The sequence below is a fragment of the Cinclus cinclus genome, chromosome 1, assembly GCF_963662255.1.
Source record: "Cinclus cinclus chromosome 1, bCinCin1.1, whole genome shotgun sequence".
In the NCBI taxonomy this organism is placed as follows: domain Eukaryota; kingdom Metazoa; phylum Chordata; class Aves; order Passeriformes; family Cinclidae; genus Cinclus; species Cinclus cinclus.
Window position 1 is genome coordinate 5814336 of NC_085046.1, and position 21815 is coordinate 5836150.

Genomic DNA, 21815 nt, shown 5'->3' on the forward strand with positions numbered 1-21815 from the left:
ACTTTCACCTTTGCAAATGATCATCCCTCAAGAATAAGGCTATTAAGTCTACATCATTCTTTTCCTAGCCTGGATCAGAGAACCTATACGAGGCTGTATAAACTCACTAACTCCAGGAAAGCAGCAGTTTGCTACCAAGCAGCAAAACAGGACTTCCCCAACTGCCCCCCCACACCTTCAGGGCTCTCAGGGTGAAGAACCCAGACTGTGCCAGCTCAGTACAAGGAAGCACAAGGCTGCCCCAGCCTCTCTAAGACTCCAGCTGCTGAAGGTGCCATCCTGAGAAGCCAAGTCAAGTCTCTGCAGAGCCAAGGATGAGGAGGAATTCACTGATCATGCTTGAGTACACTTTTCAGCAGAACTGCAAGACTATTGCACATGGCTGGTCTTCAGGTTTTATTAGCAGAGAAAGGCTTGGACGAGTGGAATAATTTCCATTTTTTACTGCATGAAGCAGAGAGAGGAAGAAGGGAACAACATATGTGGATGAGCTCATTTCTTCAGCTATTACACAAAATGCAAGAGCAGTACACATCTCTCAGTACTTGGAATTATTTGGGCTGGGAGGGACCCAAAAGCCCACCCAGTTCCAACACCCATGCCACAGGCAGGTTCACTTTCTGCTAGACCAGGCTGCTCAGAGCCCCATCCAACCTGGCTCTGTGGACATCCACGTAAACTCTGGGCTGCCTGTTCCAGTGTATCATTGCCCTTAAGAATTTCTTCCTATTAATTATTCTAAACCTAGTCTCTTGAAGTTTGAAGCCATTGCCCCCTGTCCTATCAATACATGGCCTTGCGAAATGTCCCTTTCAAGTCTCAGAGACTCCCACCACAGATCATCCAGAGAATCTGCACTTGCATTTATGCCCTTCTGGAAAGCCTCACCACTGGAAGGCAGGACTTCAGTTATCCCAGACTGTTAAACTGCACATGCTCTCATTCATCTCCTTGAAAACTCCTAGAGGCTGGCACAACTTAAGAAACAATGTAGTAGCAGCTATTATGGGGATTAGACTGTTGCCAGTACACCTGAAGCCAGAGTCTGACAAAAAAAAAGGAGCAGATGTGGTCACTGAGGCTTGTGTTACTCCAGAATTTCCACCCTGTGACACAGAGCACGATGTTGTGTCCGTGATGCAATGCCACAGCCTCGGGCCACACACCAGCTCATCAGCCCCAAGGATCGGGCACTGAAGGATCACCCTGAACTGACACATCCTGTGCTGTGCTGCTCAGGCCGTGCTCTGCATCCTCAGCCATTCCACTGCCATTAGGAAATATCCTAAGCGGAGAAAAAGGACAATTTTTTTTTTTTTACCAGTTACTCTCATGATGACCAAAGAAAATACCAAGCTTTCCTACGTACACTGTTAAAAGGTTTAGACCATTTTGTGTATCATGAGGGAACAAGTGCACAAAGAAAATAAAGGAACAAAATGCTTTTGTATCTTTTAGCCATTCCACTGCCAGCCAAGCAACCCCTGCTCCAAAGCTGCAGGTCCTTGGGCAGGAAACAGCCCCGGCTCAGTCAGATTCCAAAATCAAAGCACAGACTTGTTTCCCTGAACAAGCTCTCTGCTGAACTCCAGCAGTCCATCATGCATAACGATCATACAGCTGCTCAAACCTGTGCTCGGCACAAGGTGTGAGAATTCATAGAAAATGGGTTTTCAGAAACATTAGGAAATATCCTAAGCAGAGAAAAAGGACAATTTTTTTTTACCAGTTACTCTCATGATGACCAAAGAAAATACCAAGCTTTCCTATGTACACTGTTAAAAGGTTTAGACCATTTTGTGTATCATATGAGGGAACAAGTGCACCAAGAAAATAAAGGAACAAAATGCTTTTGTATCTTTTAGCACAGACTGGAAGGTAAAAGCTAATTCTGGTTGCAAAAACACTCCAACTTTCCCTTTCTATGTACTCCTGTAAGAAATTAAGTTTTCAAATGAACAAAAAAATGCAGGTGAAACACTTCATTTAATTAGCTGTTCCCCAAGTCAGCCTTGTTTGTTTTTACTGTTTTGGGTTTCGTTCTGCTTTTCAATGCAAAGTAGGTCAACTGCAAATTTTTAAAATACATAGTTGTACGTAGTTTATATCCAGACTTGAGAGATTACAACTTGCTAAGCTTCCAGTCCAAAAGCCAAGGAAAAGCTTGGAGCTGGTCAGGGAAAGCTGTGCAGGCATCCTGAACTGTGCACGGCCAGGTGGCAGGAGGCCGCTCACCTCTACCAGTGCTACCCACGAGCACAAGAATTCAACAACAAACAGCCCACACCGATTTGTTCAGGACGTGCAATTTATTTTAAATGACATTTTTGTTCTCTTAACAAGTCTACGCTTGTGACCTGGATAAATCCACTCCATCCTGACAGCACTCCCAGCCACAAGTCCGCGTGAACAGTCCATAGCGCAGGAACTCGGGGCGGCTCTGCGCACCCTTTACTCAACGGTTACAGAGGAAAAACACAGAGCAGGTTCTGACTGGAACCCAGGACATCCCTTCCAAATAAAGCTGGCGCTTGTCTCTCCTTCCCGTGACCGGGCACAAAGCAAAGCAGAGCTGCTTGGCCAGCCTGGAGTTCCAGTAACAAAAACGTTTGGGATCACTCGCAAACAATTTCCCAAGCAATAGTGAAACAATCCATTGGCTCCAAGGATCTCACGCCTCCTCTTAAGGTCAGCAGGTGAACATTTTTCACGAAAAAAAGAAAAAAAGTTGATACGGAGTGATGAACGAAAAATTATAAACAGAACATTTAAGGTTTGCAGCTATTTTATTTACAAGTATACATTTAACACAAAGAAACACTGATATCCAAGCCTAGTTAATAGTAGTGTAACAATATGCATCATTTTGATGATTATTCTAACCAACAAACTACACTGAAAAATTAATGCCAGTAAAATTCTTGGTCATAATATTAAGAAATACAATATATAAATTGAAAATATGATTGCTTAAAATTTGAAAATGGAAGTGAAGCCATTTGCACAGGAGTCAGAGTTTAACATAATCTGAAGGGAAAGGCTCCAAACCAACTGTTTATCTTTCAGGTTAACAGAAGAAAAAAAAATGAAAAAAAAAGGGGGAAAAAAAAAAAAGAAGCATAGTTTATCCTTAAAGATAATGGGCAGTTTTGCTTCTTCAGGTAGAATGTATTCCCAGTGTTTTCAGGTTCTGCAGTGGAATTACATTACTGAGCATGAAGACTTCCCTTGTGAAGCTGCCCCATCGATTTTTTCTGCCTCCAAAATTATCCTCTTAAAAACATCAACGGCAGTCTGCAAAGAGAGAGCACACCATTAGGAGGGAAGCCAGGACTACCCACTTACTGAAAGAATAACTAAAAACATGTTGGCAGTTTTACCAACTACATCAGCAGATGAACACACATCCAATGCTTATTCTGAAAGTGAGGAGGGCAAACACAGTAATTTTAGTTTCAAAGGGAAGTGCAAGCCCCATCCACAGCAATCCTCAGCAGGGAGGGCAGGCACAAACTGAGCCAGATTCACAACAGAGCTAATGACTGTGATCACCTTACTTTGCATGGTGAGCCTGCCCTGAGTGACTGACTGAAGGTTTGGATGCTGTGCTGCTCTGGAGAACAAACCAATCTGTTTTCTCTGAGTAATCTTTAAGATAATCTTGAAGATAATTAATAAGTACAGAAGACAGCATATTTTTCAGCTCTCAACACTGACTTTGCACCACTCAGTATGAGGGGTGACTTTATTACTCATGATTTTCTCATTGACCCTATCAGTAAGACCAGTATAAGACATGGTGCAAGGACACGAGGGGAAAACACAAGATGACCTGTCACTAATATTAATGAATATCCTTTGCTAAAGCCCTCCTGAGAGAAAAAGGGGTACTTATTAAAAAGCCTAAACTGCATGACTAGAGCTTCAGTGTGTGAATCTTCAGCTTGGAAATGGTCTCCCCATCATCTCAGACTGTCATTTGATCCAAACTCTGGCCATCCACTTCAGGAATTCCAAGCACAGGGAAGTATTTTCATTATATAAAAGCAGTCATGCTAGAAAGAGGATAAAAAGAGGGTTTTGTTGGTTTTAATCAGTAGGCTGAAGAGCACCCTGTGATTTATGGCTACATATTCTGATTTAACAGATGTTTTTCCACCTCCACAAGATGTAATTCTTAACTGGATCACTTCCAAATTAATCTCATTGACTGAAGCCCCACAGCAATCTCAACAAGATTAGACTTAATGTTAAAGTTTCCCACATTTATACTGTTTGTGCACAGTACCATCTCTGGAACTATTTAAAGTACTTCACCAGCAGGAAAATAGGGTATTCCTCCATATAATGGAGTTTCCTGCAATCCCAGCAGAACCTGACAGAAGCGGCTCAGTAGTTCAGTAATGATACAACAGATTTCCTGGGCAAATTAAGACTTTAGGAGAACCATGGCCAGAACTGCAGTTGCTATCAAACTGTTTCCACTAATGAAGAGTTTCCCTTAATCAAAACCTGGTAATGCACTGATTTACAAATATACTGCACCACCGTTTTCTTAAAGTCAAAATTTTCAATGGTTTCATTTTAATACACAAGTTCTTTTTGCCCACGTTTCACAGCACCCATTAAAAAACCTCCACAACTTTCTCTGTCAACCAAAAAGCTGCACATTCCCTGTCAAAGACGTGATGTTTGAAGCACTAAGATGTAGGAGTTCACAGAGTTTGTTAATTCATTCCACAGAAAAGAGGCATTCACTGCAAAGGTTTAATTACTGTCCTACAGTGAACATCTTGGAATTTGTAATTCAGCTCAAACATGCTGAGGAGTTTTAGACTGAGCCTTTAAACAACACACAGGAAGATGTTTTGTGACAAGGAATAAAGGATGCAGCCAGACTTTATATGCATCTGCCTCCATATGGTCCAATTATAGAATGTGGGGTCACACCTAGCCCACAGGAAGCCATCTGGCTTTTCCCTCTACCTTTCTCCTGGAGCAAACAAAAGAGATGCCAGCCTGGGCAACACCTGCTGCCCACAGAGCCCAGCAGCGAGCAGGGGACACCAGAAGCTCAGCTGCTGCTGCAGATGTGTGAGCAGCACGGGGGGCAGATTCCCTGCATGGGCAGGGAGTCAGCAATGTGCTGCCAGGAGGCAGCAGGAAGGTGCAACAACCCAATCCAGCCCGCAGTGCCAGTCACACTTTGACAATTGTTTTATTCTTTCCAAGAGGAAACTCAGCTGCTCACACTACTGGTTTATCCTAGCACAAGAATTTGAACAATAGCCCAGTAAAAGAGGGTTTTTTTTCCCCCCATCCTCTGCCAGTCCAAACATCAGATCCCTGGTTTCCAAACTACTCTGAAGCATTTACTAAGCAGTGCATCTTCTGAGCTCCAAGATGAAGCCACCCCTAAAAAAGAAGCACAACCAAGCAACTGCTTTTTAAGAGATCTCCATTTTGGTGTCAAGCAGATTTTTTTGCTACTTCCTTACCCCTTTTGTAATTTATCTAATGCATTTTGCATAAATTGGATTAACACAATTTACTTGCTTGTTACTTCCTAAATTCTTCCAGTAGGAGTTGGCTTCCAGCTCCACCTGTATTTAAGACCACTTCGGATTCCAGCTGTATTTCCAAGAGTGACTTTATTGCATTGGAATTAAGATGAAGCACTCTACTACTGCCTAGGTCACACTGTGTAGGGAATTCCCCAAGAAAGGACTTGAAGTTCCTGAAGTTAGCCAGAGCAGTTCTACATGTCTGGTAATAATTAAGCAGCTTGAGAAGACATGACAGTAACAGCCCAGCAGTCATCTCAGAGAGGTCTTTTCCATTAAGTGTCAGGATTGCCTTCCCAAAGCCCAGGAATTTCCCTTGATGACTGATGTGCTGGTGATATGCAGGCTCCTCCCAAAGTCCTACCAGGTCACCCATGTCTGGAGGAGATGGCACATACTCAAGTCTATCTGACCTTGAGAACTCCAGCCACTATCAATTATCACCACTGCAGCTTTAATCTTTGTCTCTCTCACTTTCCATCTACTCCAAGTCATGCTGCTTCTGGGATGTGTTATCTTTTGATAACTCCTGGCAGAATAGGCATAGTTTGTTTAAGTTAATCGATAGAACTATTTTAATTGCCCAGTATAATTGGGTTATGCTCTTTGGACTCTCACAGTTGCTCCAAGGATTTCTGGGGGGCTGGGGGGTGAAGCAGGGAGGTAGAAAAAGGGGGAAAGAGCCTTTGCTATCAGGGATACCCCCTTCTCCTCACCACTGTGAAGAACAACATGTAGACAAGCCATCTCAGACCAGCAGTCCAGAAATTGCCACAATTCTGCTCCAAACCCTCCAAATACAGATGGGCTTGGTTTCAGAGAGAATTAACAGATATACCCTCAGTCAAGAAGCTTTGAACTCTCTGCTCAAGTTCCAAATCCCTCATCTAGTTTAGCTCATGCCTTAAGCACAAACCAGCCTTCTGTTAAGCAAACAGCTGAAGCACTTTTGGAAGGAGTTTGAAATTAATCTGGACAGTCAAGATTACATTTGCAGTACCAAGCCAGTACAGGTGATTATTTGGATGAACTTCAATGCAAAAAGTGCCAACAGACTTCTGTTTCCAATAATGCTGGCTTACATCAAATGAATGCTCAGTACCAGGAAACTGGTAACACAGCTTGTTACAAAGTTCAAAACAAACCCTTTTTCCACCCCCCCAGACCAGACACTGTTTCAGAATAAGAGAAGATGCCCTGTCCTGACAGAAGTCTATGTATCAGCTCTTTTGATCCTGTCAGCTGAGGATTTGGAGGAGAAAACCCAAATGAGCTCAGAAGTCCTCCTGGTACGATTCACTGTTACAATCCATGTTACAATGCCTCGTGTCTCCTCTTCCCCAGCACCCCACAGCTCCAGACTCCACACTTGGCTCTCAAAGCTCAATCTTCCACCTCTTCAAAGCTGGAGATGTGTGAGAAGACTGAGGCAGCTGTGCCAGTGATGGGCTCCTTCACACTTTATTCCACACATCCCAAGGCTCCCAAGGAAACATGCCAGAGCCCCTGAAGGATGGTCACACGCTGCAGGCACCCATCTCAGAAGTGACATCTGATCTACATCTGCCAGACTTCTGAAGATAGACAAATTTATCAAGTGTATTATACAGCAGGCTGTGTAATTGTGTCCCTCTGGCTTTAGCAGCAGGAATTGTGTTTAGGTACCTGCCTCTAACAACCTGCTGCTAAAGCCAGAGGGACGGAATTTACAGCGACCTGTGATCATTATTCTAAAGGATCCTGCAGAAAGGAAGACCTTAGACAGACAGAATGCACAGGACTTCTGAATTCTTTTAGTGGGACTTGTACAGGACTGTCCAGGATTTTGAATATCTGACATACCATTGCCATTTTGATTTCCCTGAAGGGTACCATGTTTGATATATAAACTCCAGCTGGCAGCTTAACTTTAATAAAGGAGCACAAATGCATGGCAGTACAGGGGACTTTGATGGTACAGCAAATTAACATACAGGACATACCAAGCATCCCACAAAGCTTGTAGCTTCTTTACAACGTGACTTTTTAATTCTTGTGTTCAAAGAACAACAAAAACTCCAGAAAAGCTATCAGTAACATATTCTTCTGCTGGATATGAGTTGCTGTGGTGTTACACATTGTGAACATATGCCAAATAAAACAGAGCATAGGCAACAGCTTTGCCTAATCCAGAAGTATTAAAATATTTAAATATTAAAAATATTTAAAATAAAGGGGTGGGAAAAAAAGATCAGACATTTTTAACAGGTTTATTCTTTACACTGTCAATTTAATTTCCTTTGGTATGCATTTGAAGCTTTCCAGCATAAGGAGAAGATATTGAGAAATGTCATGTTTCCATCATGTCCAGTTTTGACAGGGTTAATGCAAGTCTTAGCCAGAAACAGAAATACTGATAAACTAACTCCAAGTGTTCCACATCTGGTGGCAAAAAATAATCAAAGCTTTTCATTCAGGGAAAAATCCAACTTTACTCAAGTAACTTGTAGAATTGTTGACCATAAACACCAGACAAAATTATTATTCCCCTATTAGAGAGACTGAGCCTGCCCAGCACCTTAAAACACAAGGTTCATCCTCTTAAACCAGCTCACTGCTCTGCCAGTGGTGACTCCTGTTTAAGGTAGCAGACTCTGTTCCACCTACCCCATGGGTGTGAGTTTTAATTTATCACTAGGTGTTCTGATATGTTCAGTGAAGCTGAACTTTCAGTTCTTCACTTCCTCCTCCCATTGACAGTTGCAGGGAAAAACTTGTGTACATAAACCTGACTGCAGACAGCCATTCTGCTTCCATCTACACAAAATATCTCTACAGTGTATGCAAATATTTCAGCTTGCTTTATTTAGTGAAACTCTGAGTCATCCATTACACTGTTTTTTGAATAAAGTGACTCTTAAATCCATTACCTGATTTTCTTTAGCAGAAGATTCCAAGAAAGCTGCATTCCAGGACTCTGCTAAAGCTTTCCCTTCTTCATAGCTGATCACCCTGATCAGAGAAAGAAAAATATGTTTCTTATAATTTGCAGAAGAATTGGAATCTGATACGCAAAGAAAAACCTCAGAGCACCAAAGCACTTAAGTGCATTGTAATAGGAATGTCTTGTGAAGTCTGATCCAAAGTATTTGCTTTTGGCTGTTGTCAAATGCACTTCTGGGCCAGGTAAAACTGCTCTGTGACCCAGAAGAGCAGTTGTCCCAAAGTATTCCTTTGTTTTCATAATCTGTAATATCATCTGGTCTTGATGCTGTGACAAATACACTTCTGTTACGTACTTTGAAAAAACCCAGAGTGTTAAATGACTGTCCCTGGAACCTCACAGCAAAAATCAATATTACAACAGAAGTTCATGGTTCGTAGTTCACATTCTGGACACAACTCCTTTGCCAGTAACTTATTTTAACCTTCAATTTGATTTTAGCTCTGGAAAGCCAAGAACAAACCCAGTGTGTTGCAGCCACAGGAATGTGAGCTGCTGCCTTGCATTTCCCACATTCTGGTGTTCACATACCGTTCCATATGCAGGTCTTTTTTATTTCCAACCAGCATAATGGGTATTCTGTGAAAGAAAGTTCAGAACTTCAGAACAGTTACAGTATACTGAACAAAGCACTAGCAACATGCCTGCAATGAAATGAGATGAAAGTGTCACTACTTACTGGACTTTTCCCACCATATCCAATAACTTGCCATGGATAACTTTTATCACTTCAAAACTGCAAAATAAAGGGATGAAGTCACACATGCACTCTGATGTTTATCCTCAATACCCAATACACAAGCAATTAAATGCATATGTAGGTTGTGTTTAAAACTTACTCTATGTATGCACAACTACACAGATGCTGGAAGTCTTACCCATCTGTGTAACAACAGCAAACTGGTCCCAGCAGCAGCAGAGACCAACCTGAGCCTACCCTTACTTACAGCCTCCTCAGTTATGGTATTTGCAGAAATAAATAACATTACCCAGGACTGATGCATCTAACATAGAATCACCCCAAGTCCCTCCCACCTCTCATCTGGTTTGTGTCTGCAGTGAGAAATTTAATTGCTGCAGTCCAACAATTCTGGATGAGAATGTCAAATTAAAGCAAATTGGAAGAAAAAGTAATTAGTTAGGCAAGCTCCATCTTAAAAGAACACATTGTTTTTAACAAACATTTAGTTCATATATAATTATTAAGTTTCATTTATGTAAAAGCCAAAAGGAGGCAAAATTCTAATTTTCTATTGAAAGAGTAAACTCATCTGCAAAACGGCACTGAAACAGTGATTATTGAAATACTCTTTGTCTGTTTCCTTACCACATAGGTGAAGTTTGGATGACAGGAAATAAGAAGCAATACTGTAGAATATCAAGTCAAAAACCTTACTAACAAAATCCACCTCATTTGACATTCAGTACTTTTGAGAACAAGCTATAAAGGGGGTTGAAGAGCAGATGTTGCAGTCCTCTGGTTACACTATGGAAAAAATGCTGGTACATGAAGTGCTCAAGTTGGATTTAAGAGAGGCATAGGCTCAGGGATGAGACACGCAACCAGACAACAGAAAAGGGACCAAAACTTTTCCAGTTTCCTAGGTTGTTAGCTACAGGCAGTGTCTTAACTTGCACTGCATTTCAATTAGAATTTAAACTTTTAAAAATAGTACAGCACTCAAACACACTTCCAGCCCAGAGCAATCAAAGACCTGGTGCCTAAAAACACCATTCAAAGCAGTAAAACCTCTAACTCCTAGAACAATAAACTCTACCACATTTAAGATGGATTTTCTGTCAAGTAGGTCAATTTGTCTGACTCCAGCAGTAATATCTGAGACTGTGTGGAACACAGTGCTTCTCCATGCTCAGTTAATAGTTTCAGTGTATCCTATCAAGGAAATGAGTTCTTTGTAAACAGAAGCGCGACTTAGTCTGGCACAAATTGCTACTGGTAACTCAAGTAGGATACTACAGATTACACAGTGGAAAATGTGGAATAAATGAAAAATGTGGAATCAGAAAGAACATTAGAGACACAAGAAGCTTATGCTGAATGACTATTAGTGAAATTCTAGTCCTGAGAACTCATCTTGGATGCTCATAGTTATTAAGAGTTGAATGGAGTTTGGCTGTGACAGTCGAGAGGCATTGCTACACACAGAACTACATGACCCTGCAAACTGAAAGAATAAAAATGCTACCAAAAAAACCCATCTGCTACAGACCACAAAACTGTTTCTCAGTCTGAAGCAAGGGAAAGATCTTAGCACCCTATCCACAGGCTAACTGAATCCCTAGGACAGTACAATCACTGTTTCATTACCCCTATTAGGTGTGTTGTTTCCAGCTGAGCCAGAAAAACACCACACAGCAGCACAGCACCCTGCCATGTCCTTGCCTGAGGCTCTCGTGTACAATGCTGCCAGGTGCTCTTGAACCTGGGCTCTCCATTGCCCCACTCTGGGTACCTATCTGCTTGTCTAAGATTGTTCATAAGCTTCCTTTTTTAGTGAAAATACTACAAATAAAAAGCTGATCCTTGTTAACAGACCAAGGTGGAAACCACAGGAGAAGTGCTATTTAAACTCCAACACAATTCTGACACAGAAATCAGTTACTAAGAACTGCCAGGAATGAAACTGGCTTGACTGATTAATTTTCTAGAAAACTTTCCAAATTAATAATGTTGAAAGGAGCAAGGACAAAAAGGAGCAAGGACTGACCAATCCAAAAATAGTACCAAAAAGTACCATCCAAAAGTAGCATCACATCAAGCTGTGAAACTGAGATCTGGAGACTGAAAGAGGTCCCTTCCAGTTCTGTCAAGCAAATGGGTTGCAGTAAACAGCTCAATGTGTGAAACACACACCAAAAAACCCTAAAAACCAAAACAAAACAAAAACAAACAAAAAACCAAAAAAACCCCAAACATTACTAGCTGTCAGATAGATGTGTTACACAAAATCATGGAACCTAGCAAGAGACAAAATTGGAATTTAATTAAGATGAACTAGAGCAAAAGCCTTCCAGTAACCTTGCTGCTGAGAGCCTGGGAATATGAAAAATATAGGGCATTAACTTTCATTCAAGTCCTATTTAAACTTCCCACTGAAAGTCAGCAGGGAAGCTAATAACTTTAAAAAGAGCATTTCTATTAAGTCTGCTGTCGAAGCTCTTGCCCAGCTGGATCAATATTTGGATCAATATACACACTATGACTGGCAGAAGTCAGGACAGATGATGACTGATCTCATTGTCTGGGTAAGTCATCGAAGCTACCTGAGTACTGTGGAAGATCTTTTCCTATCACCTAAACACTGTCTTTATACAGAACATAAGGAGTAGAACAAGTCAGGATCATGAACAATCTGACATCTTATGGAAGAAACAACAACAACAACAAAACTTGGAATAAATTGATCAAGATTAAATAGTGATGAAAATACTTTAGACCTACAGCCTTAACCTAGTCTGTCCTGTTTGTATTTTTACCATAACTTGGTTTAACTGATTGAATGCTACCACAGAAAACATGTTCATTTCTTCACTTGGTGAGCTCAATACATCACGAGGCAACAACTGGAATGGCTGAGAAAGAACACATCCATTAGCTGCCAAACAGGGAACAGCACAGTTTGCAGAATCCTCTGAGTGATGTATATTGGTTTCAGTCAAAGGAACTTCTGTCCTCACAGCACCCATTTATAAGTGAACTCTTCTGTATTTGCTTTAGGAGTGGAGCATTGTCTACTTCAGGCAGAGAATAATGACTCCTATTTCATACAAGTTACCCAGGATCAACACTGAACCTCTCACTAAAAACTCAGATCCACAGAGTTGGGTAGTTTAGTATCTCTAGACACACATAAAAGCCTAACATGCACTTGCCCCTCTCTACTCTAGAACTGAAGATGAAAGCCAAGAATGAAGAACGGTGACATCTGTTCAACACTGAAGACCTTGCAAGCAGCAGAAGTTTATAACCAGATTGTACCCTCCCTTTGAGAAGGAAAAAGAGCCAACAGAAAGTTGCTTTACCTGTATTTTATGCTAGTCTATCAAAGAGCTTGAAATGACCAGTTTTATTTGGTTCAGAGGAAAACATATGAAACACTTCAGCACTTGTAAGAAGCCCATCAGCTGTCTTAAAAGTAGAAGAGAAGCATCAACTTCTCTTGTACTTGATGAGACTGAAGGTTCTAAGGCCTTAACCACTTTCTTCAAACAAAAATTTCAGAAAATACTCAGCTGACCTAATAAAGATGATGTACAGTATTAGAAAATCTACACCTGGTCAAGGATAAGCAGTATTTAAACAAAGCAAGATGACCAGAGGAAGGGAGGAAACAACAGAAGATGACAAAGCCACACAAAGGCTGATGCATCTTGCATGACTCCAGGTACGATGGACTCTGGACAGGGAACAGCAAGGACAAGAGGGACAGTCTGGGACAACCTTCAGGAAGGATTATTTGCTGCAGCATGCCAAGAGAGAGTCTACAGTCCAAAAGTAATCTATTGCTGTTTATATGAATATTTCTATGGTTAATCAGGACAATTCAATACAAGAAGTCAAAGGAATCTCAGTACTGTAATAAGGCTGAAGGAATGATCTAGCATCTAATTGGGTACTTCACATAAATGTACAGTGCCCTTCAGCTTCATATTTATGTCTGCCTTTGTATCTGATGCAAGAGCAACGAACTCCATTGCTGAAATGATCCTTTGTACTTTCAGTTACACCTCAAAACAATGTAGTTTAATACTGTCTCATTTCCTACATGGTACCTTGCACATTAGTCTGCAAAGAGTCTGTGACATTTGGGTCTGAGGGGACATTTCTGAAAATTCACTCCTACTATACTTCTAAGGGAGAGAAATTAACTGAAATAATAATACATAATATATAGCAGAGGCAGGAGCTAAACCCAGAAAATATTTAAAGAGAAGAACACAAACAGATTTTATTACCTTTTTATTGACGTGACTGAATAAACAAGAATGTAGCCATTGATGTCTATGGAGTATGTCTGAGGAAATATGGAGTATTCATCCTGTGGAAGGAATATTGCATTTAAAATTAAGGGTGCCACAGTTCAGACCTTGATGCCATCAGATCACCATCAGGTAAGTTGGTCATATCTCTATGACATTTTGTATAGGTAGTACTTTCAGAATTTTTTGATCATAATGTCACGTGAAGCATCTTTACAAAACCAAGAGAAAGCTACAAGTCCATCTGTATACTCTACAATTTAATCTACAGCTTCTATGGTACATTCCCTGTACAATTATGGATGAGCTGAAGCTCTTCCCAATCCTTTCATCCTGCTTAATTATCTGTTTGTACTAGTATAAAACATCCACTCTGTCCTACCACTCATTAGCAATTATGCCTCTTATCTTGCTGGTGATACATTTCAAAATCTTGATTTCAACAGCTGACAACAGGATCTAGCAGTTTGTAATTTCAAGTGACACTGATCACATCTAAATTACCTAAGGAATCTGGTAGGAAGTAACTGTGGCTTACTAACGAATGCTTATCAAATGCAAAGAATACAGCTGTAAGTTTACATTTTATTTATGTAAACACTTGTCCTATAAAATCAGACAAAACATACTCAGTGAATTTACTACTCCTCTAGAAAAGGGACTGACCAAATAGGCAAACAAGACAGACATATATTGTAGGTAATGCAACACAAATACTATTAATGCAATGTTAAAAACCTGTCCCAACAGATATTCCCAGGAAACATTTCCATTTTGACAAGAGCCATACTTCCTAATGTGTAATAGTTCTCAAATTGTTAAACCTATGCTTTTCAAGATGTTAATTTTAGCTGAAGATCAAACAACCTCTCCGTTATTGTCATGGCTGAACAGATGGAGCAGTGTAATCACACAGCTTAAATGTAGACACCCAAAAGGAATCAAACTTCCCTCACTGGCAGAAGAGGAAAAACTCTTTATAAACCAACTTCACAGATCAAGAAAAAAAAGTTTGAAAGAATAACACTTGGCAAAAGCTGCCCTCATCTGCCTTTATTGCTACACACTGAGGGCAGCCCTCCCCCATCTTCTCTGAAATGCCAAAGTGCCACTCCAGTTGGATGTGAAATCCCAAAGTCAATAGAAAAGGGATCTGAACAAAGTCTGTGTAAAAAAGGTGAAAATGCAACTCTGTAGTGGTTTGACTTTACCCAGAATTTCCCAGGCCTGCTCCAGCTGGAATTTGGTACTAGATTTCCTTTTACACCCCTTGTCTGTGACCCTGTATCAAGACCCCTGTTGAACTGAACTGCACAAAGCTCGGTAAATAACCAGGAAAGTAAAGAGGCACAGGACAGAGGAGGAATACCAAGAAAAGTAAGTGCCATAATCTCAACTGTTCCTAATTCACTACTTTATTTTTAGCTTGTTGGGAGATGGAAGGAAAGCTCCTATGCTCACTGCAACTAATGGATCAAAATAAGAAATTTGTCAAGTGATAAAACAACGTTGTTACAACTTTTCAAGCCATAGCCATGTTTTCAAAAGTACATAACAAATCTGCAATACAATTCTTGCTGTACTGTATACACATGAGGACTCCCTATGGGCCATTAGGCAAGACAGACTTAAAAAAAAAATCTGTCCAAGCCACATCTTCCATAACCCAACATCATCTCTCCCCTCCAATCCTGTGCAACAGAAATCAAAGTTCAAGTCATTCCATGAAGAATTAAACCTGAAAATAACCACAGGCTGGGAAAGAAGCTATTTAGGTTCCACAATACTGTATAACATTAAAATCAATCCTCAGCAATAGAGATATGTTACTGGTGAGTCACACTGCCTTCCCAGAAGGCAATTTCCTTCTTAAAGAGGATTTTTTCTGTAATCACTACGCTACACAATCAGAGCTGTAACACAAGTGCACTTACAATGGTACTGAGTGACACCTATGGAGCTCGTTCACACTCCTCAGCCTGCCCCTCTCTCACCCTCTGCTCTGCAGAGCGTTCCCCATCCAGCAATCCTGCCCTGGGACGTGTGGTCAGTGCTGTGCTCAGACACCTCTGAGTGATTACACATGTTGCTGATGACACCACATAAATACCGCACGGCTATTCCCCAGTCACACAGCTCTCTCCCAAGAAAGTAATCAAGCACAGCTAGAAAGTTACAACCCCTCTGAACAGTCTCCCAGCTATGAGCAGTCATCCTGCAGCTTTAAAACTGTAAGTACTGGCAACATATTTTATAACACTAACATTGTTTAACACTAGTCATAGTTTAGAAAAACCCAAAGGCATAGCATGAGCTCACAGAAGGCAAGAGCACGTAAACAAAAAGAAGAAGAAATTTTAGGATTAAAATACAGGGGTTTAATAGTCCCTGATGAGTTTTTTCCTCCTAATATAGAGTCTCTCAGAAGACACAGCTCTCTCATGCATGGGTTCAGCCAAGCAGCACCGTATAATGAACACTTGTACCTGTATATAATGAACACCTGCACTTCCCAAAGCTCCCCAGCACGCTGCAGGACACGTGTTCCCTCTCTCCTCACTCCCTGTCATTACCTTGAGCTCACACACACGCGTGAACGACCACGTTAAAATGCAGACAAACTGCAGCACTTTATTGGTACCACCTACATGAATCTGTCTGCTCCCCATGAGTGCTCCATGGATACAAGTCGTGGTGGTATAGCTGGAGCACTCAAATACAAAAAAAAAACCATGAAAAAATATCCCCATGGTTTACTGAAGTGCCATTTTTTCATCTAAAGCAAGACTTCTCATTTACTCTGTACGTATTACACAAGATACTGATGAATTTCTGGGACATCAGAGTTAAGGTAGTTCCCTTTTTCCTTTCCCTTTTTTCAGGCAGTCATTCAATAGATAGGGGAAAAAACCCCAACCCAGTAACAAAACACAAACCAAAATCTTTAAACAAACAGCACAGAAAGTTCTTTAGTGACTAAACAAGTCAGGATCATTTTTAAGTTAACTTTCACCTCCGAATGCACAGTCACTACCAACTTAGCTCTACAGGACTATGAATACTTGTTGTTATAACTTGGAAGAAAGATTCAAAGAAAGATAACTTACCTGGCCAGCAGTGTCAACCAGCTGAAGATGATATTCTTGGCCATTTACTGTGATCAGTTTTGTAAAAGCTAGAACAAACAAAACATACATAAACAGGTGAGAATTACACACAAGGAAGAGATCAGAAGCCATTCATCTGTGCTACTATCAGCCAAGGCAAGAAGAAAAAGAACTCCAGTTACAGGTTTATGAGTAGCAATAAAAGGCTAATCAGGTACTGTACTTTTAACTGCTCTATTGCAGATAGCAAAACTCAGAAATTTAATTTAAGATTTCAAATTTCAGATGATTCTCACACTGGATGAGTCAGCTTCTTCTTTGCTTTCTTAAAAGGAAAGAGGAAATAAGAGGAATATAAAGGGGGATTTACATACATTTCTACAAGATCCAGACAACTGTAATTTGTGGTAACACAAGACACTTAAATTCAACTGGCATCAAAGCCAAGTTTGAACTCATTACAGGATCTTTTCCTTGGTTTCCAAATCAATTTCCTAAACGTAAATACCTTGAAGTAAGTAATCTGGATTGAAAAAAGGAAAAATCTTTAGGGGCTAAAACACACAGAGCTTATGATTATATTAAACCTAAATGATGACAATTAGCTAAGTTCACCATGCTGCTTTCACATTTGCTGTAGCTACCAGCCTATGCAGTCCCCAGCCACAAAGTACATTCAGTCCCTAGAAGTGATGAGAACTGCTGCTCTTCCTTGGATTCATGAAATGCCAATGCGCTGTGAGCTGAGGAATCTGCATTTGAGTTATGCAACTGCAAAAGCAAACAGTGTCACAGCTCTTACAGGAATAATTTCACAACCAGAGCACACAAACCTGGCTCTGGAGGTCTCATGTGCCCTTCAAGACACACTCCAGAGACCACTGCTGTAGAATACTGATACACTAAGTAAAGTCTGTGTTATCTTCTAGTTCGGATGGTTTTCCCAACCAGTAACAGTCCTCAGAAGCCTCATCTGCCACTGCAGTGATGCACAGGGAAAGAGAGTCAGATGAACAGGTCACTTAGCTGAGCTGAGTTGGCCAACAGCTTCCAAAGCTGCACAGCTGAATGTTCCTGACCCTGCTGTGCAGTCCCTGCCCACACCTGATGTAAATGGAGTTGGCCAACTTTCCTCCTCCCAGCCAAAGTTTGTCCCTCTGTCAAGTCCCCACAATGTGAGCATTATCTTGAATAAGTGGGCTGAAATAGCTGAAACTGGAGGTTTCAACCCGCCTCATAAATCCAATCCATGAAAAAAAAGGAGCAATTCAAACAGTAAAGCCAAGCAAACAATGTCTAAATCAACAGTGCAAAGTGTACCTAGAGTTTCCATTACAAAATCGGCAAATGGTATTTGAAACGGAGCCCAAAGACAGCTCCTGCATTACCTGGCTATCCCCTAAGAAAACTCCTTTAGCACATGTGCTGCCCTCAAATCAGTCTGGATGCTGTTGTTATTGCTGCACAGAAGTTTTAGGTTATGAAACACGGATCCATAACAGCTCTGAGCCTTGGATGAATGCTGTGATGGGGACAAACTGTTTGAACAGATGTTAGCAGACAGCGTTGCTATATACAACATCACTGCTTGGAGTCAGGGAAAACAGACTCCTCTGCAGACACACTGCATTTACAGGTGTGTGCAAGTAACAGCCTCTCCAGTCTCTTGACACTTCACATATACATCAAAGGACTCTGCAGTCACAGTAACTTCAAGGGCATCATGAAGTTAATATTTAAAAAGGGACAGACAGCAGTTTTTTCAGACTATTCTAGAAGCCTAGAAGAGACGCAGCAACAATGTCATCACCATCATCATTACTGAAAGCAGAGTGTGACAGAGACAGGAGAAGGGAAACCGTGAAGGAGTCACCACAGCCTGGTGAGGAGAGCTGTTAGTACAGTGCAGAGCCTTGCAGCACTAAGCACAGCCCACTGTGTGAAGACAAATCTGTTTGGATGAAGAACTAATGACTTCCATTTCTTTGCTAAAGCTTTTTAAAAATATTCCTAGTTAAGAATTTAAGTTTGTGAAAAGTCTGGTCCCCTTAATCCAGCTGAAGTGTTCACTTCCATCACCCATCATCCTGGGACTTCTGCTGTGCTTGTACACAAGACAACAATACAATCCCTGCACAATTTGGCTCTTCCTGGTATGCCAAGGACATTTTTCAGCAGACCTGACTTGATGCTAAATCATAATGTGAGCATCTCCAAAACACTGCTCATCAACTGGAACACAGATCTTGGAAGAGGACATTCTTACACCTTGCAACACAACTCCAGTGATCATCGCTACCTGAAGATCAAGTACATTGCAATTAGACCAGCATGAATGAAATTATTTGCATGTGCAACTCAATGACAGCTGCTGTGGAAACAAGACATGATGATAAAAAAAAACCCCAAACAGTAACAGGCTAAGAAATGCAGGCCTTTAGATCAGTGGTGATACTGAAGAAAGGTACAAGAATGCTGTAACATCATTGACATAATATGGTTGGTAGCTAAATACAACTGCCTCACAAGAGCTCCTTTGTTAACACCTCCTGCATCCTTTTCCACCCACCTGCATTCCCAAGTCAATGCCTGCCACTAATCTAGCAGGACATCTTTCACAACACTGAGATGTGTAATGCAACAGAGCTATTTTTAGTTTTCCTCAGAAGCCTGACTTGCACCCCTTAGAAGGCTGCTCACCAGCATCTCCTGAGAAGCACAGTTCACCCTTCCAGTGCAGCTGCCAAGGCATGTGTAGAAGTTTAGCCTTCAATATTCTCTGTCAGACTCATCTAAACCTACAGGTGCTCCATGACTAGTAAGAGTCCTCCAGACCCTTTCTAATGTGCTTCTACTCAGATTTGTATCAAAACACATGGGATGCAGGTAGGAAGCATGGAGGAAGATGTTCCTTTCCTTAGGGAGCTAGTGACGCCATTTAGGGGAGAAAGGAAAATCAGAAAGCTGTGAAGCAGTGCTTGAAGGCCCTCTAAAACTGCAGCAAAAATCAAAAAGCAGCCAGGCAGGCTTTGGAGGACACATTTGACCTGGGCAGTCAAGTCGTCTTACTTGTAACACAAGACATCCCTGCAAAGACGATGCGGGTGGAGTTAAGTGCACATCTTCATTACTTGCTCCTTCTGACCTATTTGAGTTTCAAATACAGGTCCTACTTTTCATTCCTGTAAAATTGTTGCATTTTAACTTGCACTGGTTTGCTGATCTGCCTGCAGCCCCATCCAGCCCAGTGTCCACACAGACTCCCTGCACACACTCCTGCTCTCCAAGGATCTTTATTCTCTTTCCAACATTCCTGCAAGTAGTAGTTCCGCTAGTTTCTCAACCTGGCTGTCTCAAGAATAGCCACCCATTGAGATGTCACACCTTCCTGTTGGGACACTCAGACAAGGAAAGTCTCTTTCCCGAAGCAACTATCTCTCACCTCCACTGCTGCCACAAAAGGATACAAGTTACTCTTCCTGACACAGAAGTTTAGCAGAAGCAACTGAATTCAACATGTTCCTTTACTGAAATAAATTAACTTTTCTGGTGCTAATGTAATATAAGAGAAGGAAAATGTAGCAGTGAAGCTGTCCTAACCTTCACAAACACTGAGCAAAACCTGATGCACCTTATTTTCCCTTTATCACTACCAAAGGAAGAGATTTTCACACTTAAAATGTGATATTTCTATAATATTAGGTCTTACCCCTATTGCTCAAGACTTATAAACCACACAAATTGTTCCTGTAAGAGCTTGACTACAGCTTGCCTTACAAACAATTTAGCTTTGCAGTCAACGTTTTGTGCAAGTTTTATTATTTGAAGACAAAAATTATAAAGACTGCATGACCAGCAGTACTGCAACTTTCTACCCTTATTTCACTGCTGGTAGAATACTGTAACAGATTATCAACAACAATTTTCTGGAGACAAAACAGAAATCACATAGGCTGGACCATCCTTTCCCATGTATTCTTTTCATTTCCAAGTTTTGTTACATGTGTAGACCCAACTAGGAGATGAAACTGAAAAGGTTTTACAACTTGTTATAATGTCCTGGAAAAATTCAACATTCTCCAACGCTGTCCCTAGTGTTAAGAACCTGGACTTTTCAACCCTTTTTGCCAACACTGTCGACCAAATGTGAAATCATGAGCTAGGAAAAGTCTAAGAGTTGATCACATACTTTCCATCTTATGGCCCTATACAGAATCAGAAACACAGCTGAGAGTGTCCAAAGACTTCACTGAACAAATATTTATATTTAGAAAAAACACCAAAAATTAATGTGTAAGATTCTTAAGTCAAAATAATTATTTTATACTTAATCCCCCAAAACTAGTTTCAAATCTGCTTAAAACAATATTCTGTAAGTTTTATATTTTAGTGTTAAATTAGAATGCATTCTCTTGTGTGTTCTTCACAGAAGCATTTTTAAAACATTATCTCTATCAGGCCTTCTGGGGCTTAAATATGAGACAGATTTCCCACTGTTTTGAGCCCTGGGGTGTTAACTTATCTTTTCAACCTTTACTTCCCAGCAACCTTTTCTGATGTCAGAAGGACCCTTCAATTCTCAGCCTCCTTTCAGAAAGCAAACTCTTCCAGCCATGCCACAGTTCACAAGACTTACACCGAATGAATAACGTTGTTTGTTTTCCAAACAAGAAAGAAATTAAGTGAAAAGTTAAGGTTTTTCAAGATGCCCTCTCCCAATGAGTCTTCATGGCCAGGACATACTCAATACTTAGAGGCTTAGATCAAGCAAACAGTGCAGACCAGGAGAGTCAAAAAAGAGCAAAATTAATCTACAGTGTATTTTTGTGTAGTTCAGAAATGCTGAAGTTGTGAGACACACAGCTACAGAGTTACAAACAGCAGCTGCAGACAACAGGTTAAGGATGAAACAAGACAAATCTTGTACCAATGTGTCAAAATCCTAAAACAAGACACAGATTCAGTATTTTGCAGAGACTTTGCCTCTGTGTCTCTCAATCTTTATTCAATGACATATAGGTGCATAAAACTAAAAGATTAAATAATCTGTATTTATATGGCACAGACAGTGAAAAATTACCTGCCCCAAGTGAGATTAAGATTTAAAACATTTTGCTAGCAACTTTAATTCAAGACATACCTGACTTTTAAGTCAAACAA

General features: G+C 40.8%; 1 protein-coding gene across 1 annotated transcript in view; it reads right to left on the reverse strand.

Moving 5' to 3' along the window:
• Positions 1-2297: 2297 nt before the first annotated feature.
• The window catches only part of RHEB (Ras homolog, mTORC1 binding), a 38795-nt gene continuing 19277 nt past the window's right edge, over positions 2298-21815 (reverse strand). The window contains exons 3-8 of the mRNA XM_062493683.1: positions 16656-16723; positions 13525-13607; positions 9227-9283; positions 9079-9126; positions 8474-8555; positions 2298-3294 (exon numbers count right to left, since the gene is read on the reverse strand). Coding sequence (XP_062349667.1) covers positions 3202-3294; positions 8474-8555; positions 9079-9126; positions 9227-9283; positions 13525-13607; positions 16656-16723 — 431 coding nt within the window. The 3' untranslated portion in view covers positions 2298-3201. The remainder of the gene's footprint in view (positions 3295-8473; positions 8556-9078; positions 9127-9226; positions 9284-13524; positions 13608-16655; positions 16724-21815) is intronic.